The sequence below is a fragment of the Microcaecilia unicolor genome, chromosome 1, assembly GCF_901765095.1.
Source record: "Microcaecilia unicolor chromosome 1, aMicUni1.1, whole genome shotgun sequence".
NCBI classification, from domain to species: domain Eukaryota; kingdom Metazoa; phylum Chordata; class Amphibia; order Gymnophiona; family Siphonopidae; genus Microcaecilia; species Microcaecilia unicolor.
Genome location: NC_044031.1, coordinates 444,673,800 through 444,690,659, shown reverse-complemented (window position 1 = coordinate 444,690,659; position 16,860 = coordinate 444,673,800). Strand labels below are relative to the sequence as shown.

General features: G+C 48.8%; 1 protein-coding gene across 1 annotated transcript in view; it reads left to right on the top strand.

The window, feature by feature from the left end:
• The window catches only part of RTTN (rotatin), a 478,682-nt gene that overhangs the window by 125,583 nt on the left and 336,239 nt on the right, over positions 1-16,860 (top strand). The window contains exon 15 of the mRNA XM_030212687.1: positions 5,397-5,522. Coding sequence (XP_030068547.1) covers positions 5,397-5,522 — 126 coding nt within the window. The remainder of the gene's footprint in view (positions 1-5,396; positions 5,523-16,860) is intronic.

Genomic DNA, 16,860 nt, shown 5'->3' with positions numbered 1-16,860 from the left:
TGCCTCAACCGGCATCCTAACTTTTACCGGTGTCAGTCCTCAATGAGTGCATCTGGATGGATGGACTGGATGGACTTATGCAGCAGTGTGCATCAGTATTGGGGGTGCTTGCACTTGCCATACCTCTTGCTGCGGCCCCGTCTGGCTATCAGCCTGTGGTGCAGCCTCTAATGCCGGTGCTACTTGTGGCACTGGTGTCAACTGCCACCCAAGCCGGCACACCCTCGATGTCAATGGATGAAGCTTCACTGAAGTCGAAACAGGAGCCTGCTTCTCGACGCCGCTCCTGAGGACATGGCTCCTAGGCATAGAGGCAGGTTTGGTCACAGACGTCCCATAGAGAGATACTGTCTGACACCGAGGAGGAACGCTCCTGGGAGTCAAAGGAAGATCCCAGATACTTTTTCCTCAGAAAAAGTCTTATAGGATCCTCTCTGAGCCCTCCCCACCACCTAAAAGGAAACAGTCTCCACCGGAAAGCCTTTCATTCCCATCTTTTGTCAAGGAAATGGCTGATGCCATTCCATTTCTTTTAGAGGTGGAGGATGAGCCCAGGGCCAAGATGCTCGAGGTCCTGGACTATACATCTCCTCCTAAGGAGGCTGTGACTGCACCCCTCCATGAGGTATTCAAGAAAGTCTTCGTCAGGAACTGGACACCCCCTTTGTCAGTCCCTGTCATGCTGAAGAAAATAGACACCCAGTATCGGATCCACAGTGAACCTGGGTTTGTAAGGCCTCAGTTACCTCGTGATTCCTTGGTGGTGGAGTCCGCTCTCAAAAGTCATGAGTACTAGGGGACTATGCCTCGGCGCTCACAAGCAGAGAAGTTAGAACCCTGGAGGAAGACAAACAAATACCAGGCTTCAATTCTCATCTCCCGTATACAGTCTCACCAGCTCTTTTTTGAGCGTTTACTTGTGAAACTCGGTGGGACAGCTGTCAGACTTGGTGAATACAATCCCCCTCGGAGCAGGCCGAGCCTTTTCTCCAGTTGGTCAAGCAGCAGAAGGTGTGTCGAAAGTTGTTGGCCAGGGGCACTTATACACTTTTCATGTGTCATCCAGGATCTCTGCTCAAAGTATAGCAATGCGCATACTTTCATGGCTGCATGTTTCTGACTTGGAACATACTATTCAGCAGAGTTGGCGGATGCCCCTTGCCAGATGTATAACCTTTTTGGAGAGAAGATTGTTGAGGTCGCTCACCAAATCAAGAAACACACAGATACAATCTCTTCCCTCTCCCATCGGGCGTCTTCTGCATCATCTTCCTCATCTAGGAGGTTTTTTGGCAAGCCACGGAGCGGTCCCTACTACTATTCTAGGCGTAGGTACACTCCTTTGGCTTGTCAACCTACTCAGCCCCACCATGTTCGTTCCTGTCAGCAGTGTGCTCCTAAGGCTCCTGCTACTCCCCAGTGAAAGCAAGGGGCGAGCTTTTGACTGGCTCCAGCAGAGCATAGCCTCAGTAAGAGTGTCCGTTCCGAACGACTTGCCGGTCGGGGGCAGGTTACATTTTTTTCAGCTAAGGTGACCTCTTACAACCTCTGACTGGTGGGTTCTTCAAATAGTCCATCTCGGATATTCCCTCAATTGGCTCTCCAAACCTCCAAATTGCCCACCGAGGGCTCATTCATTCAGCTCTCAGCACAGGCAGGTACTTGCCGAGGAACTCTCCGCCCTTCTAAAGGCACATGTGGTCGAACCTGTTCCACTGGGGGAAGAAAGGCAGGGATTCTATACCAGGTACTTCTTTGTTCAGGAAAAAAAACAGGGTGGATGCTTCCCATCCTAGACCTAAGGGCCCTGAACAAATTTCTAGTACAAGAAAAGTTCAGGATGGTTTCCCTGGGTACCCTTCTTCCAATGATTCAGAGAAACGATTGGCTATACTCTCTGGACTTAAAGGATGCATATGCTCACATCCCGATACTTCCAGCCCATCGGAAGTTCTTCAGTTTCGACTGGGACCACATCACTTTCAGTATTGCGTGTTGCCTTTTGGCCTTGTGTCAGTTCCCAAGGTCTTTACCAAGTGTCTAGCACTAGTTGCAGCATTGGTGTGCTGACTGGGAGTCCATGTGTTTCCATATCTTTACGATTGACTGGTGAAGAGCACGTCTGAGGACATTGCTCGGGAGTCCATGCGGATGACTATTCGTGTGCTCAAGCTACTAGGGTTCGTTTCAAGCTACCCCAAGTCCCATCTCCACCCTGTTCAACGATTGGAGTTTATAGGAGTCCAGCTCGACACACAGAAGGTTTGAACCTACCTCCCGGAGACTCGAGCGGAAATCTAGTCTCACTAACATCCAGGGTTCGTGCCTCTCAGCAGGTCACAGCTTGGCAGATGTGAAATTGCTGGGCCACATGGCTTCCACAGTGTACATTACACCCATGACACGTCTTCTAAAGAGATTAGCTCAATGGAACCTGGCTTCTCAGTGGTTTCAATCCATGGGGAGTCTAGAAGGTGTCATCCAAGTGTCCCCTGAGCTTGTACGCTTTCTTCAGTGGTGGACAATTTGATCCAGTTTGACCCTGGGACTTCCATTCCAAATTCCTCAGCCTCAAAAAGTGCTGACTATGGATGCATTTTTCCTGGGTTGGGGAGCTCATGTAGATGGGCTTCATAGGCTTTCAGAGATCGCTTTCTCATCAAGTTATTCTAGTTCAGACAGATAATCAGGTTGCAGTGTATTGCACCAACAAGCAGGGGGGCACCAGATCATGCTGTCTGTGTCATGAGGCCATCCAGATGTGGCATTGGGCTTTCCCTGCATGTCATATTCCTTCAAGCCACTTATCTGACTGTTGCAAACAACACCCTGGCCGGCAGGCTGAGCAGGATAATGCAACCGCACGAGTGGTCTCTCCACATAGGTGTAGCCCGCAAGATCTTCTGAGTGAGGGGCACTCCCTCGGTGGTCTTTTTGCCATTCAGTGCAATCACAAGGTCCCTCAGTTCTGTTCCAGGCTTCAGGCCCACAACAGACTAGCATCAGATGCCTTCCTCCTTAGTTAGGGGACAAGCCTTCTGTATGCATATCCTCCAATACCTTTAGTGGGAAAGACTTTGTTGAAACTCAAGCAAGACTATGGAACCATGATTCTGATACCGCCATACTGGCCGCAACATATATGGTTCCCTCTTCTTATGGAATTATCCTCCGAGGAACCATGCAGAGTGGAGTGTTTTCCGACCCACATCACACAGAATGAGGGGTCGCTTCTACATCCCAATCTCCAGTCTCTGGCTCTCACAGCTTGGATGTTGAGAGCCCAGAATTTACTTCCTTGGGTCTTTCGGTGGTTGTCTCCAGGGTCTTGCTGGCTTTTAGGAAAGATTCCACTAAGAGGTGTTGCTCTTTTAAATGGAGGGGTTTGCCGTCTGGTGTGAAATCAAGGCCTTAGATCCCCTTACTTGCCCCATACAGACCCTGCTTGAATACCTTGTACACTTATCAGAGTCTGGTCTCAAGACCAACTCCATAAGGGTTCACCTTAGTGCAATTAGTGCTTATAAGTGGGTAGAAGGTAAGCCCATCTCTGGACAGCCTTTAGTTTGCTTCATGAGAGGTTTGCTTTTGTCAAAACCCCTTGTCAAACCTCCAACATTGTCATGGGATCTCTACATCGTTCTCACCCAGCTGATGAAAGCTCCTTTTGAGCCACTGAATTCCTGCCATCTGAAGTACAGTACTTGATCTGGAAGGTTGTTTTCTTTGTGGCTGTTACTTCAGCTCATAGGGTCAGTGAGCTTCAGGCATTAGTAGTGGATGCACCTTATACTAAGTTTCATCACAATAAAGTAGTCCTCCGCACGCACCCTAAGTTCCTATCAAAGGTGGTATCTGAGTTCCATTTGAGCCAGTCGATTGTCTTGCCAACATTCTTTCCTGACCTCATGCCCATCCTGGCGAAAGCAGCTTGCACATCATGAATTGCAAGAGAGCACTGGCCTACTACATGCAGCGGACAAGGCCCCACAGACATCCTCCCATCTTTTTTGTTTTTTTTTATCCCAACAGGATGGGAGTCGTTATCAGGAAACGCACCATTTCAGTTTGGCTGGCAGATTGTATTTCCTTCACTTATGCCCAGACTGGGCTGGCCTTGGAGAGTCATGTCACGGCTCATAATGTCAGAGCCATGGCTGCGTCAGTAGCCTACTTGAGGTTGGCCTTCATTGAAGAAATTTGCATGTCTGTGGACAGCAGGCTTCATATTCTCACAGTCCTGCCCGCCTCCCCTTGGAGTTGTCTCCTTGATTATTTTTATTTTATTTTTCTTTAGTATTAAACTGAGGAGACCACGTTCGCGCGATGGATGGGAAGGCACTCCTGCATGCGCTTTGGAGAGGGATTCCCCACTTGTGAGAAGATTGAAGTCTGCTTTTCCTTGAAGAATGCAAAGATACTTACCTGTAGCAGGTATTCTCAGAGGACAGCAGGCTTCATATTCTCACAGTCTCTCCCACCTCCCCTTCGATTTGCCTCCTTGGTTATTTATATTTTATTCTTTGCTTTAGTATTAAACTGAGGAAACTGCGTTTGCGTGACGGGCGGGAAAGCACTCGCACATGCACGTTGGAACGCGGCTTGCTCTCCACAAACCTCTATTTTTAGCTTTGGCAAAATGCCGGACTGGGCAGCGTGGATCAGTGTCACCCACTTGTGAGACTATGAAGCCTGCTGTCTTTGGAGAATACCTGCTACAGGTAAGAAGCTTCGGTATCTCAAAAAAAAAAAAAAAATAACCAGCGGCTCAGTGAGCTTAAGAGATACAGTTCTCAAAAGGTCATCAAAAGTTAGGTGCCAGTTCTAGAGTGGCATTTCTGCACGTAACTGCCATTATAGAATACTAGCCTAAGTCCACAGTTGAATGCCTAACTTTAGAGTGAGCATTTATACCAGTTTAATGGCAGGTGTAAATGTTTGCTCCTAACTGTAGGCAGTTAGTCACGTAACTGTTGGTGTTCTATAACCCATGTTTGTAAGTGCTTGCAATTTGCAGAATCTCGACTTAGATCAGTTACATGTTTAATTTGCTAATTAATTCTAATTAGCACCAATAATAGGCTGCTATCAGTTGTTAAAACCAATTAGCATCTAATTATTCAGTTATGTTAAGCACACAACTGACCATATTTTATAACTTGCACACGCTAAGCGTCAAGTTTGGTGTGCAAGTTTATAGAATAAAGGGAAAAGTCGTGTTTGAATTTAAGAATGCAAGTGTTTTTAATGGAGCTGTATATCATGCATAATGCAAGTTTTATTTTTATGTCAAGTAGATCAAAAGATTGAAACTTAAAATAATGTGCAGACTATAAAGCTTCATAAAATTGGAATATTTAATTTTAAATTTACATTGCTTTCTATGTTTGTTTAAGGACTGTTTGGGTGTCCATAATGCTACCAAGCCAGTGTCTGCAATTTGCCATGGAATTCATTTTCTTCTTCACCCCAAAATTCTCTATGAAATCTCTAGTTTTGGCCTTCAGGATTCCAATAATGAGGTAAATTGTGTATTTTAAAATAGCTGAACCAAAAAGTCATGGCTATCAATATTTAAAATAGTTTGTGTGGTTAGATCTAACGTTTGTGCTGAAAATGCAGGTTAAAACACATTTAGGAGGGCTGGAAGGTGTTCTAGGAAGAAGCACCAAAAGTTGTGCGGATAGTGCTGATAGTCATCACTATTTAGTTGGACTGTGTATTGAGCAACCCAACTTAAAGGGATACTGTAGCTACAAATTTGCTTAAAGATAGATAACTTAACCAGATATTTTGAGCAGCAGCCACCCCACTGAATATTGATCTCATGCCATCCGGTATGCAAAGCAAGTGATGCATTAGGTAGCAGCTGGTGAAAGCATAATTTGCTTATCCATATATTTTCAAAAATTATATGGATAATCTCAGATCATTTTAAATCACTTTATGGCCAGATACTACAGTAACTGTATAATTGTGGACTGGGTTAGGGAGGAATGCCGCTAAAATGTATCTGTTTAGCAGTGTTATCTGATCACTAAATGGGTAGTGATGATGCAGTCACCACACTACACATACAGTATATTCAGTGCTGCTACCTATATATAGTGGCACTGAAGACATGTATTTAAGTTATAGTGCCAGCACTTAGTATGGCCACCATACCGGCTGAATATTTACTCTATAGTTTTTAGGTGATAAGCTAAGACACAGTCCCTTGCTTCTATAATGCAGGTCTGAAATCCTAACTTTGCCACTTTTTCTGTTTGTGATCTTCAGTAGCCAGTGACAGCTAAGATTGCTTAGTTGCTCAGTTAGCTTTTTATCATATTGATAATCCTGTTTTTTGTCTTTCACAACTTGTTTTGTCCAGCGGAAACATCTGCTTTCTTTTTTCACCACTTGAATTGTGTGTTAAACATTAAGAGGCACGTATTTTTATTTTAATTCAAAGCTGTCCTTAATGGGAAATAAAGGTGAAAAGCTGTTGCTTGTTTGTATCCTGTTTTTGGTTTTTAAAATGCCATTTGTTCCCAAGTCCTTAGGACAAATTGGAATTAAAATTTCATTGCTTGACTTAGGACTGCTGGCGACATTTGTTAAGGTTCCTTTAAAAAATATATAGTCAGGGTGATATTTAGAGAGTGGTCTTCACATAAAGATAAGTGACTTATCTGCTTATTGTTTTGTTAATTTTGAGATGCTCTAGCCATTAAAATAGGATTGCTGAATATAAGTTCCTAAACTTAAATAATGTCATCATTTAGCTTAAGACTGATATTTGTGTGGTCCTTTTTAAATGGATAACGTTATCTGGGTAGCAGATGACTATTTCTGCTGTCCAGTTATTTTTTAAGACGCACACTCTTGACGCTGTGAATAAGAGCTATGAATAAGAGATCCCAATTTTTTGTGACCCAATGATTTATTCAGTTAAACTATGAATCTAACATGAATCTGCATAAATTTTGAATGCGCCGGGCAGGGCTTAACCCATAAAGTTAAGCCCCACCCAGCACATCCACATCCCAGGATACACTGGGCAGGGTGGGTCGCCACCATTTTGGGAAGGCCCCCGAAGAGGAGGGAGAGAGTACTAATCCTTCCCTTCTCCAACTTCTACCACCACTACGTAGAGGTAGGCTGCTGGGGGTGGAGAGGGGCAGATAGATAGCGGTCCCACTGGACGACCAGGACGTTTTTGTGCGATTGGGGGTGGGAGGGAGTGGGAAGCTAGTGGTCCCACTGGACCACCAGGGTTTTTGTGCTTTGGGGAGAGGGGTCTGGAAGCCCACCGGACCTCCAGGTCTTGTGTTTGGGGGGAGGGTAGGCGTGCTTAGATTTCACAGATCCGGGAGAAAATCCAGGTTTTTGACAGCCTGGACTTGTCAAACATCTTCTGCAGGATTGTGCCTTGGGCGTATGCCCAGGCACAATCCTCCTGCAGAAGTATCCCTATGATCACAAGTAGTAGCACACGTAAATTTGCATGCTATTAGCTTTGATCATAGGGGCGTTATAGCCCCGCGCTGTTCCAGCACTATTTTTAGAGCGCTGTTTGGAACAGCATGGGGCTTCTGATCATCGGCCCATTAGTGAAATTTTGAGTATAAATTTAGGTAGTCAATCCTAGTAAATTTTCAGATGAGGCCAATTTAGGAGCACAATTCTCTGGTGCATAAATATTTTGCATATTGAGCTCTAACCTCAAAAGAGGTATGACGTTAACAATTTCAAAAATTCACTTCATATACACCATGTCAGCTATGACAATAGCCAGATCTGTTAATTCAGTCCTATTATTAAAGAAATTCAAAATTCACATAAACGGAGAGGAAAAAGCCTCAGATAGTGCAGGACATTTTGAATTCAACTTTATGCACGAGCCTGCTGCATCGATCATTGGCAGAAAAAAACCTCTCCTGTTACTTAAGAGATTTATTTATTTTCTATTTTTACTAAATCATTTTATCAGTTTTTGAAAAAAAAATCCAAAATTTTAAAACACCAGCTACTTAGCTTAGACACATCTTAAGCCCTCCCATGAGCATTTGCGTTATCTCAAAAATTGGCCTCATATATATCTAGCATCTAATAAAATGAGTGTCAAGACAATTATTAGACCCCCAGGTTAAAGATATAATTCGAAATAAGTTGGGGTGTTATTTGCTTTTGAAGGTTGAAATTAATCAGACCTTTTATACTCTGGTCAATGTGTGTGCGCCTAATATGGATCAAAAAGCTTTTTTTTGAGGAAATACAGTGGGGGAAATAAGTATTTGATCCCTTGCTGATTTTGTAAGTTTGCCCACTGACAAAGACATGAGCAGCCCATAATTGAAGGGTAGGTTATTGGTAACAGTGAGAGATAGCACATCACAAATTAAATCCGGAAAATCACATTGTGGAAAGTATATGAATTTATTTGCATTCTGCAGAGGGAAATAAGTATTTAATCCCTCTGGCAAACAAGACCTAATACTTGGTGGCAAAACCCTTGTTGGCAAGCACAGCGGTCAGACGTCTTCTGTAGTTGATGATGAGGTTTGCACACATGTCAGGAGGAATTTTGGTCCACTCCTCTTTGCAGATCATCTCTAAATCATTAAGAGTTCTGGGCTGTCGCTTGGCAACTCGCATCTTCAGCTCCCTCCATAAGTTTTCAATGGGATTAAGGTCTGGTGACTGGCTAGGCCACTCCATGACCCTAATGTGCTTCTTCCTGAGCCACTCCTTTGTTGCCTTGGCTGTATGTTTTGGGTCATTGTCGTGCTGGAAGACCCAGCCACGACCCATTTTTAAGGCCCTGGCGGAGGGAAGGAGGTTGTCACTCAGAATTGTACGGTACATGGCCCCATCCATTCTCCCATTGATGCGGTGAAGTAGTCCTGTGCCCTTAGCAGAGAAACACCCCCAAAACATAACATTTCCACCTCCATGCTTGACAGTGGGGACGGTGTTCTTTGGGTCATAGGCAGCATTTCTCTTCCTCCAAACACGGCGAGTTTTCATGCCAAAGAGCTCAATTTTTGTCTCATCTGACCACAGCACCTTCTCCCAATCACTCTCGGCATCATCCAGGTGTTCACTGGCAAACTTCAGACGGGCCGTCACATGTGCCTTCCGGAGCAGGGGGACCTTGCGGGCACTGCAGGATTGCAATCCGTTATGTCGTAATGTGTTACCAATGGTTTTCGTGGTGACAGTGGTCCCAGCTGCCTTGAGATCATTGACAAGTTCCCCCCTTGTAGTTGTAGGCTGATTTCTAACCTTCCTCATGATCAAGGATACCCCACGAGGTGAGATTTTGCGTGGAGCCCCAGATCTTTGTCGATTGACAGTCATTTTGTACTTCTTCCATTTTCTTACTATGGCACCAACAGTTGTCTCCTTCTCGCCCAGCGTCTTACTGATGGTTTTGTAGCCCATTCCAGCCTTGTGCAGGTGTATGATCTTGTCCCTGACATCCTTAGACAGCTCCTTGCTCTTGGCCATTTTGTAGAGGTTAAAGTCTGACTGATTCACTGAGTCTGTGGACAGGTGTCTTTCATACAGGTGACCATTGCCGACAGCTGTCTGTCATGCAGGTAACGAGTTGATTTGGAGCATCTACCTGGTCTGTAGGGGCCAGATCTCTTACTGGTTGGTGGGGGATCAAATACTTATTTCCCTCTGCAGAATGCAAATAAATTCATATACTTTCCACAATGTGATTTTCCGGATTTAATTTGTGATGTGCTATCTCTCACTGTTACCAATAACCTACCCTTCAATTATGGGCTGCTCATGTCTTTGTCAGTGGGCAAACTTACAAAATCAGCAAGGGATCAAATACTTATTTCCCCCACTGTAATTGTTTGCTAAGGGATAAAGCAGAGGGTCACCTTCTCCTGGGGGGATTTTAATTTGGCTTTTGATATTTAGCTTGATAATTCCATTCTCCGAGGACAAGCAGGCTGCTTGTTCTCACTGATGGGTGACGTCCACGGCAGCCCCTCCAATCGGAATCTTCACTAGCAAAGTCCTTTGCTAGCCCTCGCGCGCCCGCGCGCACCGCGCATGTGCGTCCATCTTCCCGCCCGAAACCGGCCTGAGCCGGCCAGTCTTCTTTTGTCCGCACTCGGTACGGTCGTGTTTTCGCCGTGTCGAGCCCCGGAAAGTCGACCTCGCGCGTCCTTTGTCTTCGACGTGTTGTTTTTTCTTCGGAAAATCTTTCAAAATTGTTGGGAAGTGCTCCGGAAGCCCCCTCGGGTTTCGTTTTCCCCTTCCCGTATTTTCAGACTTTGCCCCGGTAAGTTTTCTTTCGTCGTCGGGGTAGGCCTCTTTTCGGCCTCGGTCGAGATTTTTCTCCCTCAAAGTTTTGGTGCTCATTTTCGTCATTTCGGATTTTGATTTCGCCGGCGTGATTTTTCCGCCCATGACATCGAAGCCTTCCAGCGGCTTCAAGAAGTGCACCCAGTGCGCCCGGGTTATCTCGCTCACTGACAGGCACGCGTCGTGTCTTCAATGTCTGGGGGCCGAGCACCGCCCTCAGGCCTGTAGTCTGTGTTCCCTTTTGCAAAAGCGGACTCAGGTAGCGAGATTGGCCCAGTGGAACGTTTTGTTCTCGGGCTCTTCGTCGGCATCGGCACCGGGGGTATCGAGTGCATCGACGTCTTCAGTGTCCAGAGCTTCATCCTCGGCCGCCAGTGCATCGAGTGCATCGAGGCATCGGCCCTCTGCATCGGCGCCGAGACATCGGATAGCTGCATCGACGTCGGTGGTACCGGGACCTCGTCTGCTGATGTCGTCGGACGGTGGTGCATCGTCGGGAGTGCAGGTGAGGGCTGTCCATTCCCCTGCTGGTGGCGGTGAGCCTTCGGGTGGGTCTCCCCCTACCCTGAGGGCTCCTGCGGTACAGCCCCCCCGAGACCAACCTCCTTCGGCCTCGGCCCCGAGGAAGCGACGGCTGGATTCTACGTCCTCCTCGTCGGTACCGGGAAGCTCCGGTGACATGCTTCGTTCCAAGAAATCGAAGAAGCATCGTCACCGGTCCCCTTCCCGTGTCGGTACCGAGAGCTCTGGGTCGCCGAGGGAGTCGGCACCCAGTAGGCATCGGCACCGAGAGGACCGCTCACCCTCTGTTCAGGAGGTGTCGATGCGCTCCACTCTGGACAGCCCGGAACAGCCTCCACGCCCGGAACAGGTTCTGACGTCGACTCCTGCATCGACTTCCATGCCTTTCTCCGCAGCCGCTCTGAACGAGAGCCTCCGGGCCGTTCTCCCAGAGATCCTGGGAGAGCTGTTGCGCCCTACCCCTCCGGTACCGGCGGTGCTTGCGCCACCGGTACCGTCGAGCGTGGCGCCGGCTGGTCCATCGCCCGAGGTGAGGTCCCCGGCGTCGGCGCCGCGTGCGGTGCCGGCTGCCGTCGCCTCCCAGGAAGGCTCCCGACTACGTCGGCGGAGGGAGCTTCGCCGATGCGGGCGAGGGAGTCTACCTCTCGACGCCCCCATCGTGGACGTGGCTCCACGGAGTCGAGTCGGGCACGGTTGCAGACACAGGTCCGTGAACTTGTGTCTGACACCGAGGGTGAGGCCTCGTGGGAAGAGGAAGAGGACCCCAGATATTTCTCTGACGAGGAGTCTGAGGGTCTTCCTTCCGATCCCACTCCCTCTCCTGAAAGACAGCTTTCTCCTCCTGAGAGTCTGTCTTTCGCTTCCTTTGTCCGGGAGATGTCTACGGCCATCCCCTTCCCGGTGGTTGTGGAGGACGAGCCCAGGGCTGAAATGTTTGAGCTCCTGGACTATCCTTCTCCACCTAAGGAAGCGTCCACTGTTCCCTTGCACCATGTCCTAAAAAAGACATTGCTTGCGAACTGGACAAAACCCTTAACTAATCCCCACATCCCCAAGAAGATCGAGTTCCAGTACCGGATCCATGGGGACCCAGATCTGATGCGCACTCAGTTGCCTCATGATTCTGGAGTTGTGGATCTGGCCCTAAAGAAGGCTAAGAGTTCTAGGGAGCATGCTTCGGCGCCCCCGGGCAAGGACTCTAGAACCTTAGACTCCTTTGGGAGGAAGGCCTACCATTCTTCTATGCTCGTGGCCAAAATTCAGTCTTACCAGCTCTACACGAGCATACACATGCGGAACAATGTGCGGCAGTTGGCGGGCTTGGTTGATGCTCTCCCCCCTGAGCAAGCCAAGCCTTTTCAGGAGGTGGTCAGGCAACTGAAGGCGTGCAGAAAATTCCTGGCCAGAGGGGTGTATGACACCTTTGATGTTGCGTCCAGGGCCGCTGCTCAAGGTGTGGTGATGCGCAGGCTCTCATGGCTGCGTGCCTCCGACCTGGAGAATAGAATCCAGCAGCGGATTGCGGACTCGCCTTGCCGTGCGGATAACATTTTTGGAGAGAAAGTCGAGCAGGTGGTAGAGCAGCTCCACCAGCGGGACACCGCATTCAACAAGTTCTCCCGCCGGCAGCCTTCAGCCTCTACCTATACAGGTAGAAGATTTTTTGGGGGAAGGAAGACTGTTCCCTACTCTTCTGGCAAGCGTAGGTACAATCCTCCTTCTCGACAGCCTGCGGCCCAGGCTAAGCCCCAGCGCGCTCGCTCTCGTCAACAGCGTGCGACTCAGCAAGGCCCCTCGGCTCCCCAGCAAAAGCAAGGGGCGAGCTTTTGACTGGCTCCAGCAGAGCATAGCCGACATCCAAGTGTCAGTGCCGGGCGACCTGCCAGTCGGAGGGAGGTTGAAAGCTTTTCACCAAAGGTGGCCTCTCATAACCTCCGAACAGTGGGTTCTCCAAATAGTCCGGCAAGGATACACCCTCAATTTGGCCTCCAAACCTCCAAATTGTCCACCGGGAGCTCAGTCTTACAGCTTCCAGCACAAGCAGGTACTTGCAGAGGAACTCTCCGCCCTTCTCAGCACCAATGCGGTCGAGCCCGTGCCATCCGGGCAAGAAGGGCTGGGATTCTATTCCAGGTACTTCCTTGTGGAAAAGAAAACAGGGGGGATGCGTCCCATCCTAGACCTAAGGGCCCTGAACAAATATCTGGTCAAAGAAAAGTTCAGGATGCTTTCCCTGGGCACCCTACTTCCCATGATTCAGGAAAACGATTGGCTATGCTCTCTGGACTTGAAGGATGCCTACACATACATCCCGATACTGCCAGCTCACAGACAGTATCTGCGATTTCAGCTGGGCACACGTCACTTCCAGTACTGTGTGCTACCCTTTGGGCTCGCCTCTGCGCCCAGGGTGTTCACAAAGTGCTTGGCTGTAGTAGCAGCAGCACTTCGCAGGCTGGGGGTGCACGTGTTCCCATATCTCGACGATTGGCTGGTGAAGAACACGTCCGAGGCAGGAGCCCTGCAGTCCATGCAGATGACTATTCGCCTCCTGGAGCTACTGGGGTTTGTGATAAATTACCCAAAGTCCCATCTTCTCCCGGCACAGAGACTCGAATTCATAGGAGCTCTGCTGGATTCTCGGACGGCTCGCGCCTATCTCCCAGAGGCGAGAGCCAACAACTTGTTGTCCCTCGTCTCGCGGGTGCAAGCGTCCCAGCAGATCACAGCTCGGCAGATGTTGAGATTGCTGGGCCACATGGCCTCCACAGTTCATGTGACTCCCATGGCCCGCCTTCACATGAGATCGGCCCAATGGACCCTAGCTTCCCAGTGGTTTCAGGCTGCTGGGGATCTAGAAGACGTGATCCACCTGCCCACGAGTTTTCTTGAATCCCTGTATTGGTGGACGATTTGGTCCAATTTGACTCTGGGACGTCCTTTCCAAATTCCTCAGCCACAAAAAGTGCTGACCACGGATGCGTCTCTCCTGGGATGGGGAGCTCATGTCGATGGGCTCCACACCCAAGGAAGCTGGTCCCTCCAGGAACGCGATCTACAGATCAATCTTCTGGAGTTGCGAGCGATCTGGAACGCTCTGAAGGCTTTCAGAGATCGGCTGTCCCACCAAATTATCCAAATTCAGACAGACAACCAGGTTGCCATGTACTACGTCAACAAGCAGGGGGGCACCGGATCTCGCCCCCTGTGTCAGGAAGCCGTCAGCATGTGGCTCTGGGCTCGCCGTCACGGCATGGTGCTCCAAGCCACATATCTGGCAGGCGTAAACAACAGTCTGGCCGACAGACTGAGCAGGATTATGCAACCTCACGAGTGGTCGCTCAACTCCCGAGTGGTGCGCCAGATCTTCCAAGCGTGGGGCACCCCCTTGGTGGATCTCTTCGCATCTCGAGCAAACCACAAAGTCCCTCAGTTCTGTTCCAGGCTTCAGGCCCACGGCAGACTGGCATCGGATGCCTTCCTCCTGGATTGGGGGGAGGGCCTGCTGTATGCTTATCCTCCCATTCCTCTGGTGGGGAAGACTTTGTTGAAACTCAAGCAAGACCGAGGCACCATGATTCTGATTGCTCCTTTTTGGCCGCGTCAGATCTGGTTCCCTCTTCTTCTGGAGTTATCCTCCGAAGAACCGTGGAGATTGGAGTGTTTTCCGACCCTCATCACGCAGGACGAAGGGGCTCTTCTGCATCCCAGCCTCCGGTCCCTGGCTCTCACGTCCTGGATGTTGAGAGCGTAGACTTTGCCTCTTTGGGTCTGTCAGAGGGTGTCTCCCGCATCTTGCTTGCTTCCAGGAAAGATTCCACTAAGAGGAGTTATTTCTTTCTATGGAGGAGGTTTGCCGTCTGGTGTGACAGCAAGGCCCTAGATCCTTGCTCTTGTCCTACACAGACCCTGCTTGAATACCTTCTGCACTTGTCTGAGTCTGGTCTCAAGACCAACTCTGTAAGGGTTCACCTTAGTGCAATCAGTGCATACCATTACCATGTGGAAGGTAAGCCGATCTCGGGACAGCCTTTAGTTGTTCGCTTCATGAGAGGTTTGCTTTTGTCAAAGCCCCCTGTCAAGCCTCCTACAGTGTCATGGGATCTCAATGTCGTTCTCACCCAGCTGATGAAACCTCCTTTTGAGTCACTGAACTCCTGCCATCTGAAGTACTTGACCTGGAAGGTCATTTTCTTGGTGGCAGTTACTTCAGCTCGTAGAGTCAGTGAGCTTCAGGCCCTGGTAGCCCAGGCCCCTTACACCAAATTTCATCATAACAGAGTAGTCCTCCGCACTCACCCTAAGTTCTTGCCAAAGGTCGTGTCGGAGTTCCATCTGAACCAGTCAATTGTCTTGCCAACATTCTTTCCCCGTCCTCATTCCTGCCCTGCTGAACGTCAGCTGCACACATTGGACTGCAAGAGAGCATTGGCCTTCTATCTGGAGCGGACACAGCCCAACAGACAGTCCGCCCAATTGTTTGTTTCTTTTGATCCCAATAGGAGGGGAGTGGCTGTGGGGAAACGCACCATATCCAATTGGCTAGCAGATTGCATTTCCTTCACTTACGCCCAGGCGGGGCTGGCTCTTGAGGGTCATGTCACGGCTCATAATGTTAGAGCCATGGCTGCGTCGGTAGCCCACTTGAAGTCAGCCTCCATTGAAGAAATTTGCAAAGCTGCGACGTGGTCTTCGGTCCACACATTCACATCTCATTACTGCCTGCAGCAGGATACCCGACGCGACAGTCGGTTCGGGCAGTCAGTTCTTCAGAACCTGTTTGGGCTTTAGGATCGAACTCCACCCCCCGAGGGCCCTGTTTGTTCTGTTCCAGGCTGCACTCTCAGTTAGTTGGTAAATTTTTTAGGTCAATCTCAGTTATGTCCTCGCCGTTGCGAGGCCCAATTGACCATGGTTGTTGTTTTGAGTGAGCCTGGGGGCTAGGGATACCCCATCAGTGAGAACAAGCAGCCTGCTTGTCCTCGGAGAAAGCGAATGCTACATACCTGTAGAAGGTATTCTCCGAGGACAGCAGGCTGATTGTTCTCACAAACCCGCCCGCCTCCCCTTTGGAGTTGTGTCTTCCCTTCTCTTGTTTTGCTACATATGAGACTGGCCGGCTCAAGCCGGTTTCGGGCGGGAAGACGGACGCGCGTGCGCGCGAGGGCTAGCAAAGGACTTTGCTAGTGAAGATTCCGATTGGAGGGGCTGCCGTGGATGTCACCCATCAGTGAGAACAATCAGCCTGCTGTCCTCGGAGAATACCTTCTACAGGTATGTAGCATTCGCTCTACCAGGGTTCATTATGTACAAACTGATAGGAAATGTTTGAGATGTCTTTTTGATGCGTGGGACTATTGATCCTTGGAGGTACTGGCACCCTACTGTTCAGGATTACTATTTGGCAGTGCACAATTCTTACTCTCAAGTAGATTTTTGGGAGGGTGAGTCGTGAGTTGGTTTCCCAAGAGGCAGCAGTGGAAATCGAGCCCAGAGTGTGGTCCAATCACGCGCCTGTCCGGTTGTCACTTTGTAGTAACCCCCTTTTTTATGGTAGGCGCTTCTGGCAATTCCATGATGGCCTTCTCCTGAATGTGGCTTATTTGGAGAAAGACCTGCGCTAATACCTACAATTTAATGCCTGGGAAGAGGTTTCTCCTTTTAATTTTGGGAGGGTATAAAGGTGGTGATGAGGGGTAATATTATCTCTCTTAGCACTTAGTTGCTGTCTCAGCCGACACTCCCTACATCTATCTACTTTGGGAACTCGCCATAAATGGGGACAGGGACTGGCATCTTTACTTGCACGAATGGATGGGCTTTAGAGGATATTAACGAGAAACTCCAATCTTTGCAACAAGAGTACTTTGAATATGGTAATCGGGCATGGAGATTTCTGACCTATAAACTTCTTAAGAAAACGCTACATAATAGAATCACACTAATCAGGAACAACTCTGGGTTGGATTCCAGAGATTCTCAATATATAGCACAAGCATTTACCACTTTTTATCAGAATCTCTA